Source organism: Heptranchias perlo, chromosome 15 (genome assembly GCF_035084215.1).
Source record: "Heptranchias perlo isolate sHepPer1 chromosome 15, sHepPer1.hap1, whole genome shotgun sequence".
Classification (NCBI taxonomy): Eukaryota; Metazoa; Chordata; class Chondrichthyes; order Hexanchiformes; family Hexanchidae; genus Heptranchias; species Heptranchias perlo.
In genome coordinates, this window is record NC_090339.1 from 5,167,779 (window position 1) to 5,188,185 (window position 20,407).

The 20,407-nt window shown below is 43.4% G+C and overlaps 1 protein-coding gene across 17 annotated transcripts in view; it reads right to left on the reverse strand.

The window, feature by feature from the left end:
• Positions 1 to 2,219: 2,219 nt before the first annotated feature.
• LOC137332845 (muscleblind-like protein 2) overlaps positions 2,220 to 20,407 on the reverse strand; it is a 287,907-nt gene continuing 269,719 nt past the window's right edge. For 14 of the 17 annotated variants that reach the window (XR_010965751.1, XM_067996783.1, XM_067996782.1 and 11 more), the window contains one exon: positions 7,061 to 7,151. Coding sequence is in view for 1 of the 17 variants with exons in the window: in XM_067996785.1 (XP_067852886.1) it covers positions 7,009 to 7,151 (143 nt within the window). In the remaining 16 variants the exon portion in view is untranslated. Of the gene's footprint in view, positions 7,152 to 20,407 lie in introns of all 17 variants that reach the window. The other 3 variants (XR_010965752.1, XM_067996784.1, XM_067996785.1) reach the window with 2 other exon arrangements.

Sequence of the window (20,407 nt, forward strand, 5' to 3'; positions counted from 1 at the left end):
AAAATTGCACCCCCGCCAAAATCTCCACTCAATGAGGTCTGTCAAGTACCTCAACTACTTAAATAAGTATCTAAACTATTATCCCGCTGGCTTTAATTGCCAGTGGGAGTCCCACATGCAGGAGCTGCACATGCACCCGAACGCATCATTGGGAAACCCGGAAGTGAGCGGATTGGAGCCGGGCTCCGAACCCGCTCCGGGATTCTGCCATTTTCGGAGCCCCCCCGCCCCCCAGTGCACCCGTTCGGCCATCCGAAAATCGGCCCCAAAGTGTTTAGTATTCATTCGCTGGATGTGGGCGCCAATGGCAAGGCCGGCATTTATTGTCCATCCCTAGTGAGAAGGTGATGGTGGTGGGCTGCCTTCTTGAATTGCTGCCAATTCTTTCCCTGGCAAGACACTCAGTTGTATCAAACTGATATAGGGAACATGGAATGCTGAACTATAGAGTGGAGGAAATCACATACAGCGCTTGCTCAGGAACTTCAGACTCAACCTCTTGGTGTGAGACTGGAGTCACATATAGGCCAGACCATGTAAGGACAACAGGTTTCCTTCCTTAAAGGTCATTGATTGGGTTTTTACAACAAACCAACAGCTTCATGGTCATATTTACTGATACCAACTTTTTTATGTCCAGTTTTTTTTAAACTAAGTTCAAATTCTCAAACTGCCATGGTGGGATTTGAACTCTAGATTATTATTTGAGGCCTCTGGATTACTAGCCCAGTAACATAACCACCACACCACCAAACCCCTATATGTGTAAATGAGCAGAACAGTGGCAGATGATATTTAACACAAGAAAAAAACAAATGGGCACCTCAAGTATTCCACGAATGGCATTGAGTTAATCGAGAGTGCAGTTGAAAGAATCTAGGGGTTTTACCAGGCTTAAGGTTCAACTTGTCCAATCAGTGTAGAGCAGCAATCACGAGGCACGTGGAATGCTGAACTGTAGAGTGGAGGAAGTCATGTACCGTACTCCCATCAGACCACACCTTGAGTACTGTGTCCACCCCTGGTCACTGAAATACAAGGGAGATGTTCAAACCCTGGAAGCATAGGTCTATCTCAAAGGATGGAGCAAGAATAGGCCAATTGACCATGCCCACCCATATCTATCTTGTGCACACGGAGAACGTGCGGGAGAGGGAACCTGTTTGGGAAACAACAGTTCTCCGATGTGATAATATTTTGTAATATTTCTGTGAGAGAAACCAGCGGGGTAAAAATGAAAGTAGTATTTTTGACAGTCCCCCAGGGTGTGTGAATCTGATCCATTGCACTGACATCTCTGTCTTTTTAGTGTTGGGGTGGTGAGAGATAGCATGCTTGAACATCTCCGTGACACTTGTTCTATCAGCTGATAGACAGGGGGTTAAATATTTTCAACATAAGGGCTATTTTAATCATTAAAGCTCTGGCTGTGTCAGTCGTTGATCCCTGATAAACAGAGGGATTTTCTTCAACAATGGCGCTCCAATTGCACTAAGTGGAACAGGTCACTTAACGTGCTGCACACTCTGAGAGGCTCTCGCCTGGCATTACCCAGGACGGTAAATGGTCTCAAAATAGTGTTGCCAACTCTGGTTGGACGTATTCCTGGAGGTTCCATCACATGGCCTCCTGCCTCCAACCACCTCGCCCCCACACTCCTGCCATTGGTCACCCGACACGTCCATTCTCACAGCATACAGCCTTCCCACGGCCAATAGGAAAGTGAACAGACTCTTCATTACCTAATTGGATGATTCTTGACTGTCAATCAAACAGCCTTTTTCCCATCATCAATAACTAATAAGTAAAAGTATTCAAAGACAAATGAAAAACACTTTTTTTAATGCCCCTATGATTTTTCTCCCAGGGTGCTCACAGCAGTGTCCAGGAGATTAATCTTTAATTCCTGGAGATTCCAGGACAATCCTGGAGGGTTGGCAACTCTATCTCGAAATGGGGTTCGGTCGCCTCACCGCCTGATGACCCCAGTGATGCGGCCGCCACCATTTTGATCGGGTCGCTCGCCCGTTAGTTAAGATCTACCCCGTGACTCCCATGTGCAGACATCGAAAGGGTGCAACAGCAACATTTAAACCCATTAACCATCTTCAGAATTGAATCTGTGCAGTTATGCAACCAGTTTCTGCACAGACTAGTACACTCAACAGCAAAAAAAAGCTTGATGTCAGTGAGCGTAAAATAAATTTACAGACAGCTAACCATTTTAAGCACTTTATTTTTTTAAAAGGTCAGAAATTAAACAATGGCAATATAAGTAAAATACTGAAATATGTAGCATACAGCACATCTTATCTAAAGCACGTACAAGCACTACAGCGAGCTAATCTGGCAGCAATCTAGAGAGAAAATAAATTCAAAGCTACTATCTTGCTTGTAGCAGTTGAGGGAATGAACAGCTTCAACTTTTGTGCAATATGGGGGCTTTGCTTTGCTCCGAGATGTTCCGTTCACATCTGGCCGAGTTATTTTAATGTAATTTTTTTGCACAATTTGGGCCGGGGTGGGTGGGCGGGGGTGGGTGGTCTCAGATTAAGTGCAAGGTTGAATTCAAATTCTGACCCATCCCAGTGGTCGCAAACACAATCCTTCGCACAGGTAAATATCTGCTCCTCTTGACTGTATCAGTCTGTGGACAGAGGTTTCAAAATAAAATCGCTGGAGTTTCAGATGCAAAAAATTGCCTCCTGTGCAGGACAAGTCTTGAAAGTGACAACAATATGCACATTAAATGAATAAACGCACAGGTCCTGCTTACAGGTTTCCACAGCAACCCACGAGCAGGGATACTCATCCCCTCAGCTGCTAGGATACAGCAGCCATGGCAACAAAATCAGTAGGCTTCCACCATCAGATTGCATCTGTGTACAGTGTTATAGAACTCGAACCTTTGAGATCAGTGTAACATGATTGTTTTTTTTCTTTGACATCTTGCAATTCATCTGTCTTGTTTTTGTGTGTTGATGGCTAATTTGTTTGTAGAGCCTTTCAACAGTCCGATTGTACGTGGCTGCTGAAGGCTCGATTCCAAACTCTAGAACTGAGTGTGAGTTGTTCTCATTCATTGTACAGTAGAGCTATGGCAAACTACAAAGCTTTTCTCAACAGCAAAGCGCCATCATGCTTCCAGATAAGTTTTATAGCAAAAACCGTTCCTCGTTTCTTTTTTTTCCTTTAGCAATGCTGACCTTATTTACCTTAACAAACTTTTCTGTATTTAGCAGTCCTTTTTTTTTATTCAAAATAAGATCTGAATATTTCTTTAACTATGTACATAAGTGCAAAAAAAATGTGTCACACACAATCGCACACTAACAGGTCAAATCAGTTAAACTGCAGCATATCAGATTTTCCAGAGTTTTTTTTACAACGCTGTACCCACACCACGCTTTCAACTAGTTATAAAACCCGGTTCTAAATCCATGTGTTGTAAACCTCTTTGACTGAGAAAGGGACGCTCAGACACAGATTCAGGTCTCACGTATGTTTTGAGTGGAACTTTGGGTATTCAAAGATAGTCAAAGGATATCATTTCTCTTTGCCTGAGAGTGTCTAACTGTACCTTTTCTTTAAAGTTCATGCCGTTGTACATTTTTTTTAAAATTACAAGTGAAAATTCACAAATAATTTATACAAAGGTAGCCATGTTGTAGTTTTGTTGCCATAGCAACAACTCAATATCATAATTAGTTAACAATGAATCTATCATTGTAAGAGTTACATACAAAGTTAATTTTGTTCTAAAATGTAAACTACACAAACTAGGTATGTATTGTATTAAACTTTTACCATCAGTGAAGGTTAGCATTAAAATAAATGACTTTTAATGAATTAATAAATGGTTTCAAATACAAATGTTAAAACCAAACTTTTATTAACATTCCTTCAGATTCAAATCGTTAGTTCCTAATTGACTGTAATTAAAACTAAGCAATCAACATAAAAAGTAGAGAAACTACAGCAATCAGTGTTAGAAAATGAAAAATTTAGACTTGAGTCTCATCACTGATACTAGTACATGGTGTGCTGTTATGTACTTAGGCTATCGGCTCAAACCTCTATAGATTATATTGTTTTAAACCATTATAGCATCTAAGGCCTTTTACAGGCACACAGTTAAATCAAGTCAATGTCTCGCTGATCCTTCTGAGAGGAATGGAACTTTTTTCTCCAAAGATTTTTTCGTTCTCAGCGTACAGTACTGTGAAACACACAAGGGTGAAGAAATTTAGTACTATATAGTCCTGTCAGATACACTAACAGAGGCTGCAAACTACATTAAAATTCCCATGTAGTTAATGGAACATGTGGCTGGTAATAATGACTTTGCCATTTAATGAAATTCCAGTAGCATAAAAGCACTGGTGTGATTGATTACTATCATTATCCTAGCTTTGTGTTGCACTTTTTTTTGTGATGGAAACAGAAAGTTAATATTAATTTTGTCCAGCCCGACTAGAAAAATCCCTGTTTCTGTCCTCTACCTCTTCTTTCCAATTTTCCCTCAGTGTGACCCGTTTTATCCAAGATTCAGGATTTCTTGCATATCATTTGCATAAGGCTGAGAAAACTAAACAAAAGAGAAGGGAAAAAAAAGAGAACTCTGGATGACGTAAAAAGAGATGTGGGTGATGAGGTGGCGCGAAATGAGACAGACCGCTGATAACAAGTGGGGACCGACACCAGGGTCCACGGTCCAGCGATCCTGTGATGTGATGGCAACGTACAAATAAAGGATTCTGTGACGCGGAAAATTCTTATTTAGAGTCACTTTCAGACAATGTGACTGTTATGAAGAATGCACACGAGCTAATGACGTTTATAGTCTGACGACTTCCTTTTTCAATTAAACAAATCATTGGACTATTTCATTGCACATTTTGTTTTTTTTTCTTCTTAGTGCGGCTTCAGAAATTGTGTTTTTTTTTTGCCTGTGTTTTCATTTGCATTTGGCGACACTAGTGCTTTGAGCTTGCGTTCCTTTTAACCCTTTTTAACCATTTCTTTTTAATCTGCCAGCGATGCTAAAAACATCTGTGGCACCTCATTAAAAACTACCCTAAACATCCTCCTTAAAAGCATATCCGTCTTTTTACCAACATGAACCTCACCTTTTTTTTCTTAAAATGGGAAGTTATTTTAAATTCCAGATTTACATTCTACACACCCTGCATGTAGTTTGGGGAATGGTGGTGTGAATGACTTGGGAGGCTATAAGTACGATGGTTTTAAATACTGAACCAGTTCAAAGGATTATTCCATTGAAGCTAATGGACTTGTTCCAGTTGCATACCTCTTAATATTCAGAGACAATGCCTACCTCCTCCCTGTATTAACAACACACTAGTAAAACTGCTGGTTTACATTCGCAGTGATGTTCTACAGCTTATGACACCAGTGCAGCTCGGAAATGGGTTCTGAGCATGCCCGGCTTTTGATGGCATCGCCTTGAATATTACACAGTGTAACAGACCGAAGCTAAATTAAACCAGATCCTCGGATCACAAGGACGGAGCTGAATGGAGGGAAAATGAGCTGCCTCACACCATGTCAGTTTTAATCGTCTCTTTAACTGGATGGGGTCGGTCGGCGTCCAGCTGCTCCATTTGTTTCCAGACTTCAGACGTGTGTTATCGAACAGCTCTCCGACTCACAGCTCACCCAATTAAAAGGAATGAATATCGAGCATCCGTCACAATTAAAATGCTTCCACTCTTTACTGAGATGCCGATCTGTAACCAGAAGTTGTCTATTCCTAGCCGATGCTACCAAAAGCAGGTCAGCGGCAGTCCACTTTCAGGCTGAGATGTGACACCGTTCTCCGTTAGGGTCCAAAGTGCAGAGGTGACAGCACGAAGCGTTTTATTTTAGCTTCAATGAACCAGGGCCCTTTTAACACCGTCAATACACCACATTCATTTAGGCTTAGTGACGCTCACCTTTCTCTGAGGCACTGGTACACAGTGTGAAGGAAGTAGTTCTGACCAGCAATATAATGAGATAACACACAAACACGTCCAAGGCCATTCCCCAATAGCCAGGCCTATTTCATCACGACAGTTCAGAAGGAAAAACAGGACAAAAACATTTGTAGTAGAAAGCATACTGTTAACAGAAAGGTCAGTCTTCTGTCTACTGTAAACTGTTACGAGGTCCTGATGTACAATTATTCAGTAACTTGCCAATACGGTAGATTGACTCCAGCACATATCTGTCAATTATATAAGTTAGTTGAAACTTTTTTTTAAAATATATGTCTACTTAGTGATGCTTATATAGTCTTTTTGTAAGATTTTGAATTTTCTAGATGAAGTGTTTATAGAGTTAAGTACTGCACAGCTCATTCAGAGGCTCCTGATCATAACTAGTTAATATTACATGTGTAGGAGTGTGTGAAGCATGCATCAATATTTACACTGAAAATATTGCTATACAAAACATGTCCGTTAAATCTGGATATATTATAAGTTTATAAAATGTGATGTTACCATAGACAAGGCATAATTGGAAATCGGATACACAGTAAGGACTGGAGTTCAGTGTCACTCTCTATTTCAATGATTTTTGTTCTGTTTCTCATTAACATTCAATTTTTTTTGTAATAAGGACTAAATAGGAAACATGATGATCAAATAGGAGGCTATTGGGGAACCTGTTCCACGAAAGACATTTCCTTAAAAACAAAACTATTTTTTATTCCGATGTAAACTTAACATTCAGTTAAGGTAACACTCTTACATAAAAATCGAGACGGATAAACAATTTCTATTGATAATATACATTAAACCAACAGTCTTCATACGTTGAAAATGCTTATCACTATTACCATGAATTGATTATAAATGTATAACAGCAATGAGATATAAGAAGTAGTATACCTCATTTAATTACTACACATAAGTAGTGTCTAACAGGAGTATGTAAATTTACTTGACATTTTTATAGTGCTTTTTGTTTTTCTTCTTAACATTCCCATCATTTTGGTTTTGGTTAGCATGTAGGCTGTGGTAGGCTTACTGTGGAGGTGGTAGGAGGGGGATGATGGGAGTATGTACAGAAAGGCCATGTGCAGCTCCCCAAGGAGATGTCCTGGTTGTCCACCAGCTTGCTGTTCATTATTTCAGCATGATCTACTGCAGTGCAAGGAGAAGGAAGAAAAGGAGCAAAGTTAGAGAACACAGACCAGGCATCTGTACTGCCCTGTTAACATATTATCTGTGGCACTGTTCTCATTCAGCCCTCTCTGCCAAACATTAGACTCAAACTGGATGCTTCACATTATATTTTAAATACTTTAAGGCTTCATAAAGCAACGTTCACAAATAAATAAATGACAAATAACTTATTATTTATCTAACTGCAGCAAGAAATGCCTCCATAACTCAGTCACTAACCTGACAGTTGAACTGCGTATAACCTATCATTGGAAACATCGGAGGTAGCAGCTGAATCTAATTTTAGTAAGCTCACGGAGTTTTCGTTTTACTAAGGATGCGTAATACAATATCAAAAATCTTATGTCTATGTGCATTTCCTGCTAACTTTTTCCATTGCGTTTGTGATGGGAACTGCCTATGATAAACTTGCCACGCTGCAATTCCACTAGTGAAGCTGCTGCAGTGCCACCTTTGGTGTGAAGGTGTAATTACAGCAACAAGTTTACATAGGCAGTTACCATCAAAATTCGGACATAGGAAGTTGTAACGGAAATATAAAAAATTGACATCTGCTTGTCTTGGTCCCACTATCTTCTGCTTTCTAAACCCACTTCACCTAAAGACTACATTGGCTTTAACTCCCCTGTATGCAGTCCCACAGGAGATCAAGTGTATATTCTTTATGTATATTTATTTATAATAGCAGTTCCTGCAGTCCATTAATTATAGAGCTAGCTTTCCCACCAGATGACCACAGGTTGAGTGCTCTGGGCTCTGGTCAGTTTGTCACTACTCGAATGAGTTTCGTTATATGTCTGCCAGGTGGCTTGCTTCACCAAGCTGAAGCACTCCATCGGGTTGAGGGGGATGAATGAAGTTGCTCATTTGCTCCTAGAGCTCATAAACCACCTGTTGCCACACTGTTAGTCTGTGCCCTACCGTTCCTCGCTCTCCTAACTGAGTGCGAGGGGGTGAAAAGGCAATGCTTGAGGAGGGAAAAAGGACTGAACTAAGCATTTCTTTATTGCTGATTGCTTCTTGTAAACCTTCCATTTTATAGAAGGCGGCCATTTGGCTCATCTGTGCTAGTGCTTGTTTTTTTTTAAACTGGGGCTGTCTCCTCTTTTCCCACAGCCTGTTCTATTTTTCCTTTCCTGATATTTATCCTCAACAGCCACTTGTGGTAAAATATTCCATGTTTTAATAACCCTCTGCGTGAGAAACGTCCTCTAACTTCCCCTTTTGTTTCTCTGGTGATAATGCCGAGTGTATGTCCCCTTGTTACTGATTCACCATCCAGTGCAAGCAGTCACTGGGAATTCTGGCGTGCACTGTGCATCATTTTGCGACCATTTAACATTAATTGGAAGATTGTGCACAGCACATGCACGCTTTAGATGGGCGCGGCTTCCTGCTGCGAGAGTGAAGTTCAGATAATTGGCCCCACGAAAGGGACCAGGCTAAATATGTACATCCATTTACTTAGTTTCAGGAAGATTTATAAGACTCCCAGTTTCATAATGAGCCAAATTCCCAGTCATTAAAACAAATCGCTTTGCAGAGATGTTTACACAGGCCATTAACAGATGCTAGCTGAGTCAGCACAGGTGAATTTGTTTTTCAAACTCTGACAGGATGCTCCTGGTCCCAGAGCATAATTTAAAACTCGCAACAATAACTCGCATTTATACAGTGCCTTTAACGTAGTAAAATGACTCAAGCTGCTTCACGGAAACGCAATAAAAAAAATGCAAGCCAAGCCAATGAAAGAGATGTCAGGAGGGAGAGATACAGTAGTGTAGTGGTTATGTTACTGGACTAGTAATCCAGAGGCCTGGACTAATAATCCAGTAAGGACGTGAGTTCAAATCCCACCATAGCAGTTTGAGAATTTGAATTCAGTTTAAAAAAAACTATCTGGTAAAAGTGACCATGAAGCTGTCAGAGTGTCGTAGAAACCCAATTGGTTCACTAATATGCTTTAGGGAAGGAAACCTGCTGTCCTTACCTGTTCTGGCCTATCCACTGCAATGTGGTTGACTCTTAAATGCCCTCTGAAGTGGCCTAGTAAACCACTCAATTACATCAGGGCAATTAGGAATGGGCAATAAATGCCAGCCTTGCCAGCAGTGCCCACATCCCTAGAACACATTTTAAAAAAAAGGAGGGGTGACCGAAAGATTTGTCAAAAAAGGTTTTAAGCACAGTCTTAAAGGAGGAGAGGAAAGTGGAGAGGTGAAGGGGTTTAGGGTGGGAATTCCATGGTCTGGGGCCTAGATAACTGGCAATGGAGGGGCAAACATAGAGGTGGGGGTAGAGGGCGTAAGAGGCCAGAGGAATGGAGAGTTCGGGATGGGATGTTGTAGGGTTGAAGGCGGTTACGGAAATAGTGTAAGGTGAGGCCATGAGGGACTGGGAGCCAATGTAGGTCAGCGAGGGCAGAAGTGATGGACGAGCAGGTCTTGGTACAGTATAGTATACGGGGAGCAGAGTTTTGGATGAGCTGAAGTTCCCAGAGGGTGAAGTATGGGCAACCGACCAGGAAAGCATTGGAAGAGTCAAGTCTGATGGGCGAGAGGGACCATTTTTAATTAAAAAATAAGCTGTGATCTCTTTTCCCAAAGCGATTGAAGGCAAATGTACTTTTAAAAGGCATTTAAGTGAATGGGCCTGCATTCCTCAGAATCGGAACGCTGATTCTATTCTTGTTGAAGCATTGGGTTAGTTGAGGTTTCGCATAAAACTGTTGATAATAATGGATGTTGGGGACTGAGTGATGGGGGGAATAGAATGCTGTCCTTTCACCTCTGCAACCTGTGTTTGAATCCATCCCCGGGTGATGGAATCTATAGGATAGATTTTCTGATTGCATGCTCCTTTAAAACCGTGAGCCACACTTGTGTGATTTCCCGATATCCACTCTCCGCAGGGACGGCTCTGTACTAGCAGCGTGGAGTCAGATGATGAATCCTTCTGGGAACCCAAAAGTCTTCTCTAGGCATGTAAACAGTAAACGGGCAGTAAGAGGAGGGGTGGGGCCGATCGGGGACCAAAATGGAGATCTACGTATGGAAGCAGAGGGCATGGCTGAGGTACTAAATGAGAAAGTTGCATCTGTTTTTACCAAGGAAGAACATGCTGCCAGAGTCTCAGTAAAGGAAGATGTAGTTGAGATACTGGATGAGCTAAAAATTGATAAAGAGGGGGGTACTAGAAAGGCTGGCTGTACTTAAAGTAGATAAGTCACCAGGTCCGGATGAGATGCATCCTTGGTTGCTGAGGGAAGTAAGGGTGGAAATTGCGGAGGTACTGGCCATAATCTTCCAAATGTCCGTAGGTACGGGGGTGGTGCCAGAGGACTGGAGAATTGCAAATGTTACACCCTTGTTCAAAAAAAGGTGTAAGGATAAACCCAGCAACTACAGGCCAGTCAGTTTAACCTCGGTGGTGGGGAAGCTTTTCGAAATGATAATCCGGGACAAAATTAACAGTCACTTGGACAAGTGTGAGTTAATTAAAGAAAGCCAGCACGGATTTATTAAAGGCAAATCATGTTTATCTAACCTGATTAAGTTTTTTGATGAGGTAACAGAGAGGGTAGATGAGGGCAATGTGGTTGATGTGGTGTATATGGACTTCCAATAAAATGCCACACAATAGGCTTGTCAGCAAAGTTGAAACCCATGGAATACAAGGGGCAGTGGCAGCATGGATACGAAATTGGCTAAGTGAGAGGAAACAGAGAGTAGTGGTGAACAGTTGTTTATCGAACTGGAGGGAGGTTATACAGTGGTGTTCCCCAGGGGTCGGTACTAGGACCACTGTTTTTCTTGATTTATATTAATGACTTGGACTTTGGTGTACAGGGCATAATTTCAAAATTTGCAGATGACACAAAACTTGGAACAGTGAAGAGGATAGTGATAGACTTCAAGAGGACATAGACAGGCTGATGGAATGGGCGGACACATGGCAGATGAAATTTAATGCAGAGAAGTGCGAAGTGATACATTTTGGCAGGAAGAACGAGCAGAGGCAATATAAGCTAAATGGTACAATTCTAAACGGGGTGCAAGAACAGAGAGACCTGGGGGTATATGTGCACAGGTCATTGAAGGTGGCAGGGCAGGTTGAGAAAGAGGTTAAAAAAGCATACGGGATCCTGGGCTTTATAAATAGAGGCATAGAGTACAAAAGCAAGGAAGTTATGATGAACCTTTGTAAAACGCTGGTTCAGTCAGAACTGGAATATTGTGTCCAGTTCTGGGCACTGCACTTTAGGAAGGATGTGAAGGCCTTAGAGAGGGTGCAGAAAAGATGTACTAGAATGGTCCGAGGGATGAGGGACTTTAGTTGTATGGATAGACTGTAGAAGCTGGGGTTGTTCTCCTTAGAGCAGGGAAGTTTGAGAGGAGATTTGATAGAGGTGTTCAAAACCATGAGGGGTCTAGACAGAGTAGACAGAGAGAAACTGTTCCCATTGGCGGAAGGGTCAAGAACCAGAGGACACAGATTTAAGGTGATTGGCAAAAGAACCAAGGGCGACATGAGGAAAAACTTTTTTACGCAGCGAGTGGTTATGAACTGAAATGCACTGCCTGAAGGGCTGGTGGAGACAGTTTCAATCATGGCCTTCAAAAGGGAATTGGATAAGTACTTGAAAGAAAAAAAATGCAGGGCCAAGGGGAAAGGACTGGGGGAGTGGGACTAGCTGGATTGCTCGTGCAGAGAGCCGACATGGACTCAACAGGCCGAATGGCCTCCTTCTGTGCTGTAACCATTCTTTGATTCTTTCTACATGACGTGGTCCAAGTGAAGGGAGTCTGGCGAGTCTCAAACCAGCAGCCCAGTGGGCATGAGCCACAGCACGAAACTGTTCACAAACAGGCAACACCTCTCAGAGAGGCCGTAAGAATGGTTTGTGTGAGAAACAGGAAAAACATAAAATAATGGAATGTTTTATCACAGGAAGCGGTTGAGGCAAAGACCACTGCATCTTTTAAGGAAAAAGTGGATAAATATTGGAGACAGAGGCAGATACAGGGCTATGGGGCAGTGGGATCGGTTTCGGATGGCTCTGGCAAGTAGCTAGCACAGACATGGTGGGCTGAATGGCCTCCTTTTGTGTTGTAAACTTCAATGGTTCAGTAGGGATGCTCTTCAAAGGTTGGGTTTAAGGCACAAAATGGAGCAGATCTTAAGGGATTGACTTCAATGGAAAAGAGAATCAGATGTAGTGTAAAGCAGACTTCCAATTCACTATGAGCCCAGTTTGAGCTGCTGGCGAAGACTCTTTTCACCCCCTATATCCCACATCTCTCTGCAATGTCTGATCAGGAAGTGAAAAAAGTGGGAAAATGCAGTCATTCTTCACGTTGACAAGCACAAAAATTCACCTTAAAAGTTTTGTCAGAAAACTCTCTCTCTTCCAGGAGCCCTGCATTTTGCTTGGCTTCTAATAATGAGAATTACAAATTTTCTTTTTTAATAACCTGATCTTGAAGGTCTTTATTCTCTGGGAATCAAACTGGTAGCATGCGCTGTAAGGTAGTCTAACACTTCATTTCCTCCATGTTGTTTTTTGCACACACCCAAATGCTCATTAAGCAGCATCATGGATTGGAGATCCTGATAGGAGATCCTGATTGGAGATGACCACGGAGATCCTGATTGGCGATCCTGATAGGAGATCCTGATTGGAGATGACCACGGAGATCCTGATTGGCGATCCTGATAGGAGATCCTGATTGGAGACGGCCGCGGAGCTTTGAGCTCCTGGTGCTCCCCAGAAGATCAGGAGTGCTATAATTTGACCGAATTGGCCACCATGACTGATTTTCCAATTGGCTTGCCTATTGAGTGAGATCCTAGCTGTGAACAGAGTAATGGTCACTCTTTATGAAAAAATTCTTCCTAATACTAATTTTAAATTTCAATTTTACTGGTTCAAACCTATATGCCCCCTTTCTCCTGTTGTCACACTTTACCTTTAAAATGTTCTGGGATTACCTTTTCTGTACCATTAATATCATGTTCTTGTATAAAATCCCTCCCTCAGTTGCTTTCTTCCAAAGCTAAAGATCTGATGTTTTTACCCTGGTAGCTCAGCCCTATTATGTTAGGGATTATCTGCAGGTCCTTCTCCGCACAGCGTGGGGGCTTAAATGTTTCCCCTCACTATTTGTGTCAGCCGTGGCTCAGTGGTAGCACTCTCATCTCTGGCTCAGAAAGTTGTGGGTTCAAGCCCCACTCCAGAGACGTAATCTAGGCTGACACTCCGATGTAGTATTGAGGGAGTGCTGCACTGTCGAGGTGCCATCTTTCAGATGGGACGCTAAACTGCGGCCCCCCTCTGAGCTCCGCAGCCGCCTCCAATCAGGATCTCCGCGGCCATCTCCATGGCACTATTTCAAAGATGAGCAGGGTGTCCTGGCCAATATTTATCCCTCAACCAACACCTAAAAAAACAGATTATCTGGTCATTATCTCATTGCTGTTTGTGGGATCTTGCTGTGCGCAAATTGGCTGCCACATTGCCTACATTATAACAGCGACTACACTTTATAGGAACTTCATTGGCTGTAAAGCATTTGGGACGTCCTTGAGGTCATGAAAGGCGTCATATAATTACACATCTTTCTCTTTGTGACCAAAATCCAAACACATTCCACAAGGTGTGGTCTGACGAGGGAACTGTAGTTTCAGCATAAACTCCTCTGATTTAAAACTCTGGCAATGCAATTCAACATTCTGGGATAAACTTTGCCACTTAATTAGTTGAATGGATGAAAAATCATGTGGGCCACTTTGTAAATTGCTGCTCCACAGCTTAAGTACCAAGTTTACTAACACCCTGCCACTTTTCGGGATTTCTGACTGCACCTCCATGGGGTGGGGGTGGGGACCTTGGTGTAACATATGTTAAAGCGAAACATTGCTCTCAAGGGGCTAAATTCACCAGGGCTGAGAGATGTAGGTTAGCATTCAGATGGGGTACCTGTACCAGCATGCTGAAGACAATGAAAGATAATGTAACATTCCAGTGATAATTCACACTCATTGCTGCTACAATAACTTTAGTAAACAATTTTACAACACCAAGTTATAGTCCAGCAATTTTATTTTAAATTCACAAGCTTTCGGAGGCTACCTCCTTCCTCAGGTGAACGTTCCACATCCGAGGGAAGACAAAGGCTGAGCACGACTGGGAAAGGAGGCTCTGCCATGAGCCAAAGGCATAAACTTCAGTTTCCTATGGCCAATAGTTGTCAGACAGTTAGATCATTCTGAAAATACGAAGATCAGTCCACCAATGTGGAATGGTGTGGCGTGTTCATTATTTTCTTTACATACAGGAAATGAAATAAAGCTGAGTGGGATAAGTGGATCATGATTAAAAAAATTGGTACCTTGTAAGTTCATGTGCTGTCTAGAAAAATAAAGCCCCGTCTTACCAAGTGCTTCCTTGGTCTGACTTGGTCACACATGAAAGACATGAATATCCGATTCAGATCACAAGGTGATGCTACTGTCACATTCCTGACACTCCGTTGCAGTACTGAGGAAGTGCTGCACTGTCGGAGGTGCTGTCTTTTGGATACAACATTAAAGCGAGACCCCGTCTGCCCCCTCACGTGGACGTAAAAGATTCAATGACACTATTTCGAACAAGAGCAGGGGAGCTCTCCCCGGTGTCCTCACCAACATTTATCCCTAAATCAGATTATCTGGTGATTTTCTTATTGCTGTTTGTGGGACCTTGCTATGTTCACATTGACTGCTGCGTTTCCCTACATTACAACAGTGACTACACTTCAAAAGCACTTCATTGGCTGTAAAGTGCTTTGGGACATCCTGAGGTTGTGAAAGACTCTATATAAATGGAAGTCTTTCTTTCTTTTTACACTATGGTATCAAGTACACATAGGGCAGTGTGAGTCAACTCCCATAGGACACTCGGACTGCTTACAGAACCCAGGGAAGGTATCTACGGCAGACCCAGATTTGTAACATACTCCAAGATCTCTTTCAACTTCATCTTTAGCTACTTATACATCGTTTACTGAGACACAACTATCAGTGACTCCATCTGTCCCTCACAGTGAATATGAACGAGTGATTTTAAAGGATCTTACACTGGCCACAAAGACCGAATGCCTCCTTAAGTGTACTTGCAAAGCATCCATTAAAGGTTGATCCTTCGGGTTAGAGACAATAAGAAATGAATAACGCCAGTGAGGTTTTGCAGTAGTTGGCTGTCTTTTTAAAAGTTTACAAAGCATTGATTGCTAACGAGAAAGAAAAACAGTGATGGGAGCTATGGCCTTTGAATATTGTTGTAAGCAGGACACCCAGTACGAATGGTTTCACCAATCTCTCAGCGGTCCGATCGATTTGTGAACTCCAGTCACACGCCATGGGCTCACCTATTCTCCAAATCTATTATAGGGTTTCTGCCTATTCACAACAAGGGGACGTCCAGCTGAGATACAGCTTGTTTATACGGTGACGAGAGGTACAGTCCTTTGATAAACTACATGAGAGCGGAGGTTTTCTGTTTCTTTGCTCCCGACGGGGAACAGCACCTGCCGGGAGCGTATATCAGGTAAATTATGCACCTCCCAGCCTTTAAATCGAAAATCATGGGCTGGGGGGGAGGGGGGGGTCGGTTGGGAGGCGTGGGTACTCAAATTCCCTATAGCTGCTTCTTCTGAGCAGAGTTCCAAGCCATGACTGCTAAACTGCAATATCCCTCGTAATATCATATGACATGAGGTAACTACATCATACGGCCTGAATATGAGGGCTGGGATTTTCTGTGGGATTTTTTTATGCATCTTGAAATCATAGAATCATACAGCACAGAAGGAGGCCATTCGGCCCATCGTGCCTGTGCCAACTCCATCAAAGCGCTATCGAATCCACCTGGGGTATTCGTAAATCTTCCATCAAAATCACAATAGTTACAAGATACAGCCTGTATATGGGGTAACTACACGATACAGCCTGTATATGGGGTAACTACACGATACAGCCTGTATACGGGGTAACGACACGATACAGCCTGTATATGGGGTAACTACACGATACAGCCTGTATATGGGGTAACTACACGATACTGCCTGTATACGGGGTAACTACACGATTCAGCCTGTATACGGGGTAACGACACGATACAGCCTGTATATGGGGTAACTACACGATACTGCCTGTATACGGGGTAACTACACGATTCAGCCTGTATACGGGGTAACGACACGATACAGCCTGTATACGGGGTAACTACACGATGCAGCCTGTATACGGGGTAACTACACGATGCTGCCTGTATACGGGGTAACTACACGATACAGCCTGTATACGGGGTAACTACACGATACAGCCTGTATACGGGGTAACTACACGATACAGCCTGTATACGGGGTAACTACACGATACAGCCTGTATATGGGGTAACTACACGATGCTGCCTGTATACGGGGTAACGACACGATACAGCCTGTATGTGGGGTAACTACACGATGCTGCCTGTATACGGGGTATCTACTCGATGCTGCCTGTATGTGGGGTAACTACACGATACAGCCTGTATACGGGGTAACAACACGATACAGCCTGTATGTGGGGTAACTACACGAGACAGCCTATATATGGGGTAACTACACGAGACAGCCTGTATACGGGGTAACTACACGATACAGCCTGTATACGGGGTAACTACACGATGCTGCCTGTATACGGGGTAACTACACGATGCTGCCTGTATACGGGGTAACTACACGATACAGCCTGTATACGGGGTAACTACACGATACAGCCTGTATACGGGGTAACTACACGATACAGCCTGTATACGGGGTAACTGCACGATACAGCCTGTATACGGGGTAACTACACGATACAGCCTGTATACGGGGTAACTACACGATACAGCCTGTATACGGGGTAACTACACGATACAGCCTCTATACGGGGTAACTACACGACACTGCCTGGAAACGGGGTAACTACACGATACAGCCTGTATGTGGGGTAACTACACGATACAGCCTGTATACGGGGTAACTACACGATACAGCCTGTATACGGGGTAACTACACGATGCTGCCTGTATACGGGGTAACTACACGATGCTGCCTGTATGTGGGGTAACTACACGATACAGCCTGTATGTTGGGTAACTACACAATACAGCCTGTATACGGGGTAACTACACGATACAGCCTGTATATGGGGTAACTACACGATACAGCCTGTATGTGGGGTAAGTACACGATACTGCCTGTATGTGGGGTAACTACACGATACAGCCTGTATGTGGGGTAACTACACGATACTGCCTGTATGTGGGGTAACTACACGATACAGCCTGTATACGGGGTAACTACACGATACAGCCTGTATGTTGGGTAACTACACGATACAGCCTGTATACGGGGTAACTACACGATACTGCCTGTATGTGGGGTAACTACACGATACAGCCTGTATACGGGGTAACTACACGATACTGCCTGTATGTGGGGTAACTACACGATAATGCCTGTATGTGGGGTAACTACACGATACAGCCTGTATGTGGGGTAACTACACGATACAGCCTGTATGTGGGGTAACTACACGATACAGCCTGTATACGGGGTAACTACACGATACAGCCTGTATGTGGGGTAACTACACGATACAGCCTGTATGTGGGGTAACTACACGATACAGCCTGTATGTGGGGTAACTACACGATACAGCCTGTATGTGGGGTAACTACACGATACAGCCTGTATACGGGGTAACTACACGATACAGCCTGTATACGGGGTAACTACACGATACAGCCTGTATGTGGGGTAACTACACGATACAGCCTGTATACGGGGTAACTACACGATACAGCCTGTATACGGGGTAACTACACGTTACAGCCTGTATGTGGGGTAACTACACGATACAGCCTGTATGTGGGGTAACTACACGATACAGCCTGTATGTGGGGTAACTACACGATACAGCCTGTATACGGGGTAACTACACGATACAGCCTGTATGTGGGGTAACTACACGATACAGCCTGTATGTGGGGTAACTACACGATACAGCCTGTATGTGGGGTAACTACACGATACAGCCTGTATATGGGGTAACTACACGATACAGCCTGTATACGGGGTAACTACACGATACAGCCTGTATACGGGGTAACTACACGATACAGCCTGTATACGGGGTAACTACACGATACAGCCTGTATACGGGGTAACTACACGATACAGCCTGTATGTGGGGTAACTACACGATACAGCCTGTATACGGGGTAACTACACGATACAGCCTGTATACGGGGTAACTACACGATACAGCCTGTAAAACAACAAAAACTTCTATTTATAGAGCGCATTTAATGTAGAAAAACATCCCAAGGCTCTTCACAGGAGCGATCAAACAAAATTTGACATTGAGTCACACATGGAGATATTAGGATAACTGACCAAAAGCTTGGTCAAAGCGGTAGATTTTAAGGAGTGTCTTAAAGGAGGAGAGAGAGGTGGAGTGGTTTTCGGAGGGAATTTCATAGCTTAGGACCTAGGCAGCTGAAGGCACAGCCGCCAATGGGGTAACCGCATGATACAGCCTGTATATGGGGTAACCACATGATACAGCCTGTATATGGGGTAACCACATGATGCAGCCTGTATATGGGGTAACCACATGATACAGCCTGTATATGGGGTAACCACATGATACAGCCTGTATATGGGGTAACCACATGATACAGCCTGTATATGGGGTAACCACATGATACAGCCTGTATATGGGGTAACCACATGATACAGCCTGTATATGGGGTAACCACATGATACAGCCTGTATATGGGGTAACCACATGATATAGCCTGTATACGGTGTAACCACATGATACAGCCTGTATATGGGGTAACCGCATGATATAGCCTGTATATGGGGTAACCACACGATATAGCCTGTATACGGGGTAACCGCATGATACAGCCTGTATATGGGGTAACCACATGATACAGCCTGTATATGGGGTAACCACACGATATAGCCTGTATATGGGGTAACCACACGATATAGCCTGTTTATGGGGTAACCACACGATACAGCCTGTATGTGGGGTAACTACATGATACAGCCTGTATACGGGGTAACTACACGATACAGCCTGTATACGGGGTAACTACACGATACAGCCTGTATGTGGGGTAACTACACGATACAGCCTGTATACGGGGTAACTACACGATACAGCCTGTATACGGGGTAACTACACGATACAGCCTGTATGTGGGGTAACTACACGATACAGCCTGTATGTGGGGTAACTACACGATACAGCCTGTATGTGGGGTAACTACACGATACAGCCTGTATACGGGGTAACTACACGATACAGCCTGTATGTGGGGTAACTACACGATACAGCCTGTATATGAGGTAACCACATGATACAGCCTGTATATGGGGTGACCACATGATACAGCCTGTATATGGGGTGACCACATGATACAGCCTGTATATGGGGTGACCACATGATACAGCCTGTATATGGGGTGACCACATGATACAGCCTGTATATGGGGTGACCACATGATACAGCCTGTATATGGGGTGACCACATGATATAGCCTGTATATGGGGTGACCACATGATACAGCCTGTATATGGGGTGACCACATGATACAGCCTGTATATGGGGTGACCACATGATATAGCCTGTATATGGGGTGACCACATGATACAGCCTGTATATGGGGTGACCACATGATGCAGCCTGTATATGGGGTAACCACACGATACAGCCTGTATATGGGGTGACCACACGATACAGCCTGTATATGGGGTAACCACACGATACAGCCTGTATATGGGGTGACCACACGATACAGCCTGTATATGGGGTGACCACACGATATAGCCTGTATATGGGGTGACCACATGATACAGCCTGTATATGGGGTGACCACATGATATAGCCTGTATATGGGGTGACCACACGATACAGCCTGTATATGGGGTGACCACATGATACAGCCTGTATATGGGGTGACCACATGATACAGCCTGTATATGGGGTAACCACATGATACAGCCTGTATATGGGGTAACCACATGATACAGCCTGTATATGGGGTAACCACATGATACAGCCTGTATATGGGGTGACCACATGATATAGCCTGTATATGGGGTTACCTCACAATACCGCTTGTATAACAA